Source organism: Pseudopodoces humilis, chromosome 1, assembly GCF_049639895.1.
Source record: "Pseudopodoces humilis isolate 2021_Gansu_Grassland_sample_001 chromosome 1, ASM4963989v1, whole genome shotgun sequence".
In the NCBI taxonomy this organism is placed as follows: Eukaryota; Metazoa; Chordata; class Aves; order Passeriformes; family Paridae; genus Pseudopodoces; species Pseudopodoces humilis.
In genome coordinates this window covers 50,139,305-50,152,345 of record NC_142200.1, presented here as the reverse complement: position 1 = coordinate 50,152,345, position 13,041 = coordinate 50,139,305, and the positions used below count along the sequence as shown (strand labels likewise).

Below are 13,041 nucleotides of genomic sequence, written 5' to 3'. Positions count from 1 at the left end.
TAGTTGTGTGCAGACTCTAAGTGGCATAAAATAACAGGATTTTTTTAATTTAAGAAGAGAAAAATAATTTAATCACAGGAAAAAAGGCTGGACTTCAGAATGACCTCAGGTATCAGTTTTGTTGACGTGAATGGCAGAATTTGTGCTCTCCTTTTCCATCTCAGGAACTGAAGATGGTTGGAATCTCAGGAATCTTTCATGGTTGTGATGCATTGATCAATAAAACAACAGTCATTTACACTGCAAGTTTAGTGCAGTTTCAAATATCTGCATTAACCAAGTCGGTAGCTGTAGCAGAATCAATAGACAGGGCATTTTGCCTATTGTAGTGTGGATAAACGAAGTATGACTAAACTTTTAACACCCAATGAATACAGATTAAGATGATAAAATATAGATTTTATATGCAGGATGTGTTTTTCAAGCAGTGTGCTTGGGAGTGGAATGTACTATAAAATGCTAGAAGTATTAAGAAATTCTTACTTTCATTTTCACTCTGCTTCACTCAGCATTTACACTCTAAGTTTGCAGTCAGCCTTCATTTTATTTTAAGACCTGTTGCAAAGGACCTCGGTAAATTTGCTGCTGTGTGCTCAACTGTCAGTTCTACAGCTTCATGTCACTTTAAATCTCTCCTCCTATTAACCATTCATCCACTTATTTGGCACACTTTCATCTCCTAACGAGATCCCTTCTATTGTCAGTGAAGTTTCTGATATGTCACTACTGCCACGAGAGCCAATCATCTTTAGTTCACAATGTAGATAAAAAGAATGAAACCATTTTTTTATTAATAGCCTAATACGTTAATGTTTAAACAATGACTTCAACTTGTACCATTTTCATCCAGATGCATGAATTCAGAAGGACTGCACTAGAGCTTTGTGAGATAAAGTCAGACAAATATCAAATAATTCTGTTTCTAATCTAACCTGCTCAATCAGTTTCATTAAATGTGCTCTAATATTTGCTGCTTTTTTCCTCGGGTGGTTCAAACTCCTGTGATGTGCTACATTTTCTTTTTAAACAGGTGCCTGAATGAACAACTGAACAGCATTTTCAAAACACAGACCTATGTACATATAATATATCTAAGTAACAGTAAAAGCTCCTAATTATATGAATTGTATGGATATTCTGAAGAAACCCGAAGAACGTTTATTTTCATTCATGCATATACAAGCGTGACAGATCTGGATTTCCCAGATGAACAGAAATTATCAAAAACTTCAGCATCAGAATGAAAATATATGATAGCCACTCAGTATAGATGGAAACTCTTCCTACAGTAATGGAAGAATTAAGGAGGATACACAATTACCCAAAAGGAAAAACATCCTAATAGCTGTGAAGAATCTCTCTTTCTCTTATCTTCCATTTTGTTTATTCAGAGTATTGAGCTCATTATTGGTTCTCATGTAGAATAATCTAACAACTTCTCTGTCTTCCTCACTGAAAATCAGGCATCCTTTATTCTAATCATGAAGAACTTACACAGTACCATGTCTTTGGCAGGAAGATAAACCTCTGAAAACTGGAAATTCATTAATGGATACTATATAACACTAAAGAATTCAAGACACTGGTTTTAAAGGTTGCTTTTTAAAATTGTAATTTCTGCTATTGTGGTCAAATAATGTAAATACTTTATGAATGCTACAGTACACACTGTTTAAATTGGCTAACTTACTAAGAGTTGACTACCTTAAATCTGTGAAGTAAACAAGAAAACTGAATATTAAAGACAGTAGCTCAGCATAAAAAATGTGATATGCCCTTGAACTTATAACACCGCAGTAAGCAATTACCTTAAAGAAGCCACCCACACAACAGAACTATGGCTTTGTTCCTTATCTTCAAAGAACAAGCCACTTGCATCTGGATCAAATCCTTTAAACAATACAGGAACACTCAACATCAAAGCACTTTCATTTTCTTCAGTTATTTAATTTAATTAGAACTAATACAGACATGAATTTAGACACTGATTGCTGTATAGAAAATCCCCAGAAAATATGCTCAAGAAATCAATCAATTTGGTTTTTAATTTCATAAAGAATTTTTCCCCCAGTACCTGACAGGAGCGCCTCTGCTCTGTGCAGGTTTCAGCAAGACTGTCACAGTGCTGTCAGTTTGATTCAAAGGTGTTTCAAGTTCATATGGTGGCATAGAGGGTGCTAGAAAAAGAAAAGAAAAGAGGAAAATAAAATCATTATTCTTGTATTTCTTCTTTCAAGAGCTGTATCTTTATTTTAATATGCAATTTTAAATGCTTCTTCAAATACAAGGAACATACTGCAAGTCTAAGGTGTTTTCTGTTACAATGCAAGCGTGAGACGAGTGTTGAATAACTTCAGGGGAAAAAAAAACCAAAACAACAAATACCAAATAAAGAAATACCATCTCACTGCCAATTTCAAGACAGGAAACAGATACTAGTGGGAGTAAGTTTGCAGAAACTATTGAGAATCCATGACTTGGAAATGAAAAGTTATCTTAAGAACAGCATCTGCAAATGTGTATGCTGAAGTGACTTGTTTTTGAAACTAAGCCCAGCTTTCTCAGTATGACAGCTGTATCAGGATGCACTCTCATAGTTTGTTTTTCCTGGAATTTTAACTAGGACTGTAAGTGTCCTGGGTCTATTGTCCACCAAGACAAGAGTTTATCTTAGTCTGAAGCCCCACCCAGCACTGTTGCAAACTGTATCTTCATTAAAGATTTACAGTTGTGATTAAAACAAATGATGCCTCAGTTATTGCCTTTTACTCTTGTTTCTTCACTGCTATCATCTACTCACATTTGTATCATTACATTGGAGGGAAGGCTACTCAGTTAATTGGTTATTTGACAGGCCACCGTATCCTTATTGTTCACTTGTTAATGGTGCTGAACAATTAACAGATTTAAAGGTTAGAGAAGCAAAAAGTGGTCATTGCAATAGTCTCTTCTGACTGCAAGAATAATGCAGGGCAATTAACTTCCCTAAATTAATTCCCACTTGAAAGGGAAAACACATTTAGTGGGAAGAAGACCTCTTCCTTAGAAGATTCTTCCAAAGATTCATTTAGTTCTTCTCAATTCATTTAGTTTCATCTTACTGGATACTTTGTGTGATACATATCAACAAAATGTATTATGCTCCACATAGAGATAGTATCAACCTCTAGCAAATTATTTTCAAGTGTATTTTTCAACCATTTACATTTTTCCAGTAGTATCTGCATCAACTTAAGAGGTAAATTAATTTCTCTCTCTTAATCCATAGCGCCCTACCTATCCAAGTAAGGATTGATTTAAGAATTGCACTGTACTCCACAATTCCTCATTTGCTGTGAAAACATTAAAATCTTCATTGCTTTGCATTGTTATTAACCAGTTTTGAAATGTTTCACAAATAAAAAAAAAATCTTCAAAACCTCCATCTTTTGTATGTTGAGAGGGTGTTACTCTGTTATATTTAGACTAATAATTTTAAGTAATTTGGATACCACCTAAGTCATACTGCCACACACTGCTTTAAAGGTTCAGGCACACTTTGCAGTTTTGAAGATTCAGAATTTGTTTATATAATGCCCCATTGTCAACCTGACCATCCTGAAAAGAAGAATGGACAAGAACTGTATCTTCAAAAAGCTGTATGAACTATGAACATTTTTTGAGTACTCTCTCCTTTCTTGTCCTTTTCCTCCTGCCCACATCTTAGCAAGTCTTTTGATTTTCTTAATTTATGACTCCTAAGTCCTTACTTGGTCTCTTTACTAATTTAAGTGTCCCTACAAAGACCAAAACTGGTTTTCTGTTCCAGATACGAGTTGTGGCTCTTCCAATCATAACCTTTAGTCCTGGCTATTTTTTCTTTTCTCCAGTTTCCCTTGTCTACATTAGGACTCTTCCTCCTCCACACTACCTACATCTAAAGAAGGAACTTATTAATAAACAGAGAAAACAGGAAATTGTCATGTAATCGTAAAATAAAATACAACAACTATTTCCAATACATAAGAGCACTATTCAAAAGACGTGACAGGAAATTTAGAAATTTTTATTCAGAAAAAAATGCAGTCCAGAATTAGAGTAAAATGCAAAAACTGGCCAAATTGCACCTAATCTATTCTAAAAACAGTGAAACCTTTCATCCAGAAATGTTCAGGAGTTCTGTCTCACATCTGTCCAAAACGGAGAGCACTGGCCACATGAAAGAGCCTCAAAGCTTTCCAGTGAGAGAATTAGATCACAGCCAACAGCACTGCAAAGAGGGTTTCATATTCAACAACTAAAATACCAGTCAGGACTTTTTAATTATATTAAAAAATACACACGTTTTGTTTCCATTTTAAATTCATCAGCAATTGGTTTCAACTACCCATGGACAAGGCATAAACACTTCTTGTTAGTACAGTAACTAAGGAAGCAATGAGAGAGTGGGGTGCAGACAAGACAGTCTGCAGAACCTTGCCACATGAAGACTTGGAGGTTGGCCTCACTCTCAAGCACTCCTGCAGTGCCTGTTCCCACTGGGGAGTTTTTGTTGGTGGCATATCATTTTAGAAAAAAACAATTTAAGATCCACTACTATTCCCAAATGTCCAGATTCTCATCCATACTCAGTAGTCCCCATTCCTCATTCTAATAAGGGGTGGTCTCATCACCCTAACTCATAAAAAGTTTTGCTGTGTCAGAAATTGATTTTTGACAGAGAAAATTTCTGTTCAGTATTTGAAAGGAGATGGCAAACAAACTCCAACTTTACTGATCAGTGTTAATTATGTTTCACGTTCCACACAGAGTTAATTGTCTAACTTGAAAATCAGCAACAAAATTTTTGTTTCTCTACAAACAGCTGTGCTGGCAATAAATTCCACCTTGCATTAACTGTCCTTTCCTATAATAAGATAGGAGAGATTATTTTATTTCTGATAAACACTTGTCAGTTTTATTCATTCCAGTGAGGACAGAAAATGAGGAATGGGGAAGAAGTACACAGAATGAGAGTTAAAGAAAAAGAAGATTTTGTACCCAAATGCTTTCTGGAAAGCCCAGTTGACCACAAATGTGTAAGGTAATTTTCTATAAATTTTATCAAGGGGCCAGTTTATTACTGAACTCCCAGTTTAATTCTGAAGCAGACTGTAGAGAAGCGAAGAATAAAGGGATTTCAACCGCAACTTTGAAAACATTTTGTCATGAATTACGTAAGAATTTTGGAGGATGCAATAATATTCCATCCCCTCAATGAAGTGTTCCCTGCCTCAAGGGAGGGCTTGAAATATTGGTCAAGGATCTGCAGAAGTGACAGAGTCATGCTGCTGTTATTTGAAAACCACTAGTCCTGACGTTCTTGTCTGATACACTTTCATACCCATTTCAGTCCCCATGCCTGTTAGGCACACAGGCAGCCTGGCAGCTAACTACAGTTTCTAAGTGAGCTCTAGACGTACAGCATCTCTGCTCTACTCTCAATTGTTCATGGCTCATTAAAGAGATTTTCCAGCACTGTTACTGTTCTAATTTAGAATCATGTCAAGGCTGACTAAGCTCTGAACGAACCCCTCATCTTCAGGTCCAAAAAAACCCTATGCTAAATGTTGCAACTGCAGCTGGCACTGGCTGCAAACACATAATTCACAGGGGATTCTTGAGTGATATGTTACAGCTGTGAACAGGAATTTCAAAATACTAGCTAATATTTAAGCACTTGGAAGTTCTTCAGATATGGTAATATATGTCACTTTGACATCTTCGAGGATGAACGCGTTCTTCCCTTTTTCAATTTGCTGCTTGATAAATTCTAAAGAAGTAAACAACAAAAGAATTACCTAACTCATTATCATAAGAAAATCAGATTCTTTGATCAAGTACCTGATATTTTAGTAGTGAACTGATTTGTTATTGGAGGTCCGAAGCCTTTAGCTGTGCTGGCTCTGATGGTAAAAGAGTAGGTGGTGCCAGGATACAGTCCAAAAAAGAGATAGTGCGTTTCATTTCCTAGCTTTGAGACTCGTCCACTTTGATTGGATAAATCTATTTCTGGGTCAAAAGAACTGACTGCTTTGTAGGTGATCTGCAAAAGAATAAGAAAGTTATAAACTGCCTTGAGCAGATGGACAGAGATTGCATCTTTATCCAGTAAACCCTCCTGATGTATGCGCTGTCAGACATTTTATGATAAGTTATCTTACTCTCCTATACTCTTCAAATCCCAAATCCCGCAAAGGGGCACAGGAACTGAGTCGTAACTCGTATGAGTTATTACTTTTACAGATACAGAGACTTAGAGGCAGCTAGATTACAACTCTAAAGGATGGGTTCAGGCTTGCATTAATTCCTTCAAGATGCTGGATTTAACAGTGTCACATTTTGAATTCATCTTAATGTTGGTTTTGATCAGCACGAGTAACAAAACCAAAGCAAACAGGTAAAAACAGAGAAGTGACCAAGAGGGGGTATAGGCCCCCCCAGTTCCAGCTGACTTTACTATAATTACACTTTACCCTGAATAAGGTTATCTGTAAAAGATGACAAGGGCAGCTTAAGGCAAACTTTTCAGAAATTGGGTAACGCTTCTATTTTAGTCTGAAGCTTAGCTATTACAATTGCTAATTTGGATTTTTTCAGGTTATTATATTGTACCTAGGTCAGATTCTCATTTGGAGGGAAGAAGAGATAAATGTTAAGTAATATATGCAGAGTGTATATTGTATCCCCAGTTCCTTCCTTAATTCAAACAGTATTTTTAGTTTTCATTAGAAATGTTAATGTAAGTTCACAGTAAAACTTGATCCAGACTTCTTCTATTAATTACTGATTTCTATGCACTGTAATGAGAATTTAAAAATATGGACGCCATTTAAAAATATGAAAGCCGTTAAAAAATTAGGAAAGTAAAAATTATTCACCCCTCCTTTTTGCTTTTAAAGTTTCATTTTCATGTGAATAATTCCAAACCCCTTATTATATAAAGTGATAATAGACATTCTTTTTGCCATACTTATTCAATATAATTTTAATTAAGAAGACCCATAATACAGCAAATAGACACCTCCAAGTGTCAGTGTTACACACCTTAAACACTTGCAATTTCCTAAAACCTCTGACCTAATGAAAATTGATTTTTATATGAGCCATCTAACGTAACATCAATGAAGTGCTGAAAATTAGTAATAAAAACCTTCATACTATTCAGATAAACCCTGACCTTATTACAGCAGATATAGGCATATCCTCTACAAATCCACATCCATAAACTGAACTCAAGTTCAGTTAAACTTAAAAAGCTGACCTTAAAAAGCACCCAACTAACCCTTCTACTTCTAACAGATGACAGAAGATTAAACCACCAACTGTCTGAACATTTATCAATAAGGAAATCAAGGTAACATACTGCTCACATCAATCTCCCTATCTCAATACAGCTGATGGAGTTATGTGTGCGTACATTTAAGGATGAACTGCCCGGATACAGTGAGCGTACTCAGCAATGGAATGAGACATACAGGCATGTTCCTAAGTAGAAATGGGATGCACCACCGTGTGTTTCTATGTACATAAATCTAGCAACAGTAACAACATTAACACTTAACTAAAACATTCTGATCACTGAATACAGACAACTGTCGTGGTAGCTATAAAGTTGTTAGCTTTACAAAAATCAATTCATACTTTTTCATAACATTTTATCCTCTTACAATAAAGTAGTTTTCAAAACAGTATCAATAGGTTACCATTCAATTTAACTTTTCTTTTACACTGTATCTCATTTAGGTGGGTTTTTTTAAACAAAGCATTTCAATACCAATTTTGTAGTAAGGTCAGGTAAGAAGCTTAACAGTGATTACTGTCTGACAGCTTAATCTGCGCAGTCTTTTGTCAATTTTTCTAAGAGGTATTCAGGCAGAGCTTCCACATGAGAAAAAGCAGTGATTTTTAGACATCTAACAACATACAATTTTGTTGAATTTGCATTTTAAAAAAGCTAGATTTTTTAAAATTATGCCTGCTTGTTTCTGTTACAATAGGCTTTCTATAATGAAGCCTATCTAAATGTGACGTTGGCTGTAACCACTGTCTTATGTCTCTTATTTTTTAAGAATTTTGCTAAGATCTGTCTTTCAATCTTTAAAATATTTGATCTAGAGTAATAGATGGAATGCTATTGGTTCTAGATATAGCGGGTTTCTTAAAATTGGCAGCTTAAGGACATGCTGGGTCCTGCATAATCCACTCCTAAATTATATTTACTTTTAAATGGCTACTGTTTTTAAAATGAAGTTAATTTCACATGAACTGTGAGAACATACTATTTTTTTTTATGATTATGCACTTTGGAAAATCAAAACTAGACATAAAACGTGGCAGATTTCTAGATACCTCATACAAAGTAATCACACCATATGTTTGCGCTGGCTCTCTCCACTGAAGAAAAATCTTCTCTTCAAAGGTACTCCCTTGAATGGATTCAAGCGGCACAGCACTAGGGACTAACAGATTTAAAAAAAAAAAAAAAAAAAAAGTGGTTTTAAGAAAAATCTCAGAAGGACACACTCTATTTAAATTCTTGTACTGCTGAGGCATGAAAAGCATCCCACCATAATTTCCCCAAAGACTGAAGCAAAGGCCAGGGTAGCTCAGGAGGAGAACGATTTATTTAACAAGACAGTGCCATTATGCATCACCTTCAGTGTGAGAACAAATTAGTGAGCATCACACATTTCCTGTAACCTCTACTGATAATTAAAAAAAAGGACAAATCAGCTTTTTTTTAAGGAACTAGGTGGTATCTCAAATAGGAATTTTTGCAAGTAAAATCTACTTGTGATATCTACTTACCAACAGTGTTACTTCCCAAAGGGGAAAACATATTAAACATTCATATACAAAAACGGACAAGCATTGAAATAACAAGGTATACTTCCAGAAGACAGAAGTAGAAAAGTTATCTTGGAAAGATGAGCTACATATTGCATTGAACAACAACACTCACTGACAGTAGGCCTGAAAACCTACAACACAATGGACATAAAAAATGTGAAACAGTCAAAGTAAAAATCTGACATTATTAATTTTTCTTGAAGTCTTAATGTGGGAGAAAGACCTGTGAAGAGTCAGGGATATCAGAAGGTTCTGATTAAAGGTATGCAAGCTGCTCTCAGGTATCTACTTGTGTTTGCCATTTGTTCTGCAACCATTGCCTTATCCCCAGACAATGCAATTTTCAGAGGAGACATGGGCATGTATCTGTGATTCTTTTGTAACAACACTGGCAAAGTAATGTCAAAAAAAAAAAAAAAAATCCAGAAAAGCGCACACAGGACTGTTGTGAAGCAAAAGGCATTACCCATCAGCACTTTTACAGAAACTCCACGTGAAAATCCAATAGAAAGATACACATAACATCTTCTATTTGCCACAGAAAGAAGGTGGAAGTGACTTGCTGGAGTGGTTGAAATAACTTCTCAAACCCCTTCCTGAGATTTGCTCGAATGGATAAGGAATAGAAAAATCTGCAAGCAAGACATTTAGTGACTCCTTCCTGTTGGCACTTCTGGTACAGAACTTCCTTCTCCTACTGTTCCATGCTGTTGCTGTGGGAGTTTACAAGGTTTAAGGCTTTTTAATCATCTCTCCATAGCTCTCCAGAGAGCTCCTTCCTCTACCAAGTGGAAGCTCCAAGGATACAGGTTCTGAACTGGCTTACCAGTCCTGTGTGCACCAGTAAAATGACAGCTTTAGGGAAACCTTAATTCTGGGCACTAAACCTTGTTTCCAGGTAGGAGAGAACTGGCAAAACTCATTTGGAATTTTGAGATTAATGATTTATGTGTAAAGGAAGAGGAATAAAATATAGTGTAAGTAAGCTGGAAGTAGAGCAAAGCACTGTGGTAACCTCTCAAGTTATCTGAAGGCCATGAACTCTGAGCAGTTGTGACATACAGGGGTGGTTCAAACACTGGCAGAGGTCACCTAGAGATGTACTCAAACTCAGCTGAACAAGGCCTTGAGCAATCTGCTATCACTTGATCTTCTGTGAGCAGAAGGTTGGACTAAATGAGCTCTGGAAGTCCCTTGCAACCAACAAAATCGTGTGACTTGAAAAATTATGATGATTGTTTGGTTCAGTATACTCTTCTGTTTTATACTCAGACTTATATACTTCACTGAATGTGTACTCTACACTAAAAAGGTATAATTTTTTTCAAGGTATTCTCTCAGACACTGACACTGGTTTTTAATAGGTCCTGAAATAACATGAAATTCAAGAGGGACAGGAAGTAGACATTTTAGATAAAACAAAAAAGACATCCCAGACAACAATAAGCTCTTTAGTGTTGTCATCCTACAATTGGACTGGATTAAATTTAGAGCATGACAGAACAATTAATTCTAATTAAACATTTTTCTGTTAGCTATGCTTTGCTGAATAAGCTGCATTAGTAACTGCATATTCCTAAATTGTTTAATTTATTCCCTCATATATTTTGATTAGAAATTAGTACTACATAAAACCAATACAGCATGCATTAAATAATTTAATAGGCTTAAATGACAGACTTCAAGTATTTATTATAAAAGAAGCTCATCATTGCTGAAGTTTTTACTAGAAATATTTCCATCATGTTTTAAGGAAATCTATCATTGATCTGGAAGAAAATATAAATCCATTTGTGTTTAGATTTCAGACGATTAAAATGGAAGGAGGACAGATTTGTTACATAAAGCAATGCCAAGTCATTTGACGAGTTTCCTTTGGACTGTATGCATTTGAAAGAACCAAAAACAAGGTCAAAAAACTAAGGTACACTTGTAAGGGGCTATATAGCAGCACAGAGTATTCTAAAGGTGAAACTGATTCCTGGTGCATGACCAATTCAACAAGGAAGTCACATTTTGGTATTGTAGCTAATAGAGCTTCAGTAAACTCTCTGCATGTGTAATCAAAACAATATCAGAGAAGACTTGAGAGGACAGTATAACAATTTTCATAAAATATTACTAGAGCATTCCAGAGATACATTGCCCAATTCTGCTGTCTCTGCCTCAAAAAAGACTTCAGCTAATTACATGATTTATTATTTATTATTTATTATTCATCAAAATAGAATGAGTTTTAAAAAAAGATCTGAAAACCCCATATGAGTGGAAAATTAATAAAAGGAAGAGAATAACTATGTATTTCAATGTCTGTATAAGGAATATAGTGTCTGAATTAGCAACAGTGTCCAGTGGTTAGAAAGCCAAAGACAGAGAAACTGAAACTGCCAATCAAGAGGAAATATTTAGTGCAGAGCACACCACCCAGTAGAGGAGCTTCCATAAGGATACTGCTGACAATCACCTGAAGATTCTTCAAACTGATACTGGAACTTTAGAGAAGGAGAACACAGTTCAAGCAGAAGTTACAAGTTTAATGATGAAATGATTAAACTATCGTGGGATGTTATACGTTATGTGAAAGATCACTCTAATAATTAAGTTTCATAAAAATTGGTGAGGCTGGTATAAAAACTGTTAAAAATTTTAATGAAAGTAGAACATGCACCTATACAGAAAATGTATGCTATCAGGTCATGCACCATGTATACGTAAACACAAAAACTCACCATCTTCATCCGTTTGCACGACAAGTTCTTGGCTTTCTTTCCGTCCTTCGGGATTCATCAATACTAATTTGATGCTGACATTTGTGTATGGTGATAGGTTGGTAATTGTGTGCTGGGGATGTGAACTCTCTGTATCCCAGCTGACTTCCTCTCTCACTTGCTCCTGTCCTCCAGCCTGGTAGCGGTAATGGACTGTGAGGTTGTAGCGATGGCAACGTGTGACATTATACCCAAATGGCTCCCAGCAAATAGTGATCTGTCTAGATTTGATCTCCACAACCTCCAGTCTTCGTGGCCCACGCATCGGATCTGCAAAATTACCAGCATAATTCTGGTGTGATTACTTCTTCGTATTATAATAGTCACATGAGAAGGAAGTTGTACAGTTCTACAAGTATGACAGATAAGCAGAAACAGAAATCCATTGCTTCACAGAATGGTTTTATAAATATATATATATATATAATAATATATAGTATTTTATATATAGAATATTATATAGAATAATGGAATATTATGTATAGAATAATAGAATATTATGTATAGTATAATAGAAGCATAGTCTCTGAAAAAACAGGAAAAAATGGAGAAAAGAGTGAGCAGTGTCTTCCGAAAAACAAAGAGGAAACAAAACACTGAAAAGTTCTTATGATTCAACTCAAATTGCATGGTACATGTGAGATGACACTTTTTTACCTATCTGTTGCTTGCAAAAAGTAAGCATGACCGATTCCTTTTGCACAAGTTATTTGTATTAACACTTTCAGAGCAAAAACCTGCACAAAACAATTATCTAAAAAGAAAATGTCATTTCAGAGTAAACTTGCAAATATATGTTGATTTTCTTGCAGGACTGTTCATACAAAGGCTAGATAGCTCTTCAGCTACTTCTTATTTATTTGTTTTTAACTTAGACTGAATGCAATTTCTCAGTCTGTTTGTCCAGGACATTACGTTAATATTCAAATTTCTTTAGAACAGATCATAGGGTTTTTTCCCACAAAAACATTAGCTGTTAATAGTGCAAATACCTCAGAGTGTTATAGTGGTTTAGCAAAGATACAAAACAAACAAGATATTCTCCTGCATCTGTGCTTTTCTAGAGATCTCCCAGTTGAAAATGAGCCATCAGTAAAAACTACCAAAATCTATACACAAGCACCAAAGACTGTGTTAGATAAACTTAAATTTTTCTCAGTCCTACTGGTCACAGCAACTGAGACAGAAAAGTGAATTAAAATTTCCACCATATTACAGCAGAACCACTGAGCTGACACCCCCCACGTTTTCAAAACACTGTCATTAACGGAGCTATTATACATATTTAGCAATAATCTGGGTTTTTTTCATATTTCAGTCCTCAAAAAGATTAAAGACAATGTCAGGTTTTATCCACTGCTTCACTAGTTAAACACTTAGAAGACTTTTAATGAGTTAGAAC

At 35.4% G+C, this 13,041-nt stretch overlaps 1 protein-coding gene across 12 annotated transcripts in view; it reads right to left on the bottom strand.

The window, feature by feature from the left end:
- The window catches only part of PTPRM (protein tyrosine phosphatase receptor type M), a 442,950-nt gene that overhangs the window by 201,488 nt on the left and 228,421 nt on the right, over positions 1-13,041 (bottom strand). For all 12 annotated transcript variants that reach the window (XM_088050998.1, XM_088051003.1, XM_088051039.1 and 9 more), the window contains 4 exons: positions 11,601-11,909; positions 8,371-8,480; positions 5,863-6,064; positions 2,075-2,177 (listed from right to left, as the gene is read on the bottom strand). In XM_088050998.1, the coding sequence (XP_087907124.1) occupies positions 2,075-2,177; positions 5,863-6,064; positions 8,371-8,480; positions 11,601-11,909 (724 nt within the window). The remainder of the gene's footprint in view (positions 1-2,074; positions 2,178-5,862; positions 6,065-8,370; positions 8,481-11,600; positions 11,910-13,041) is intronic.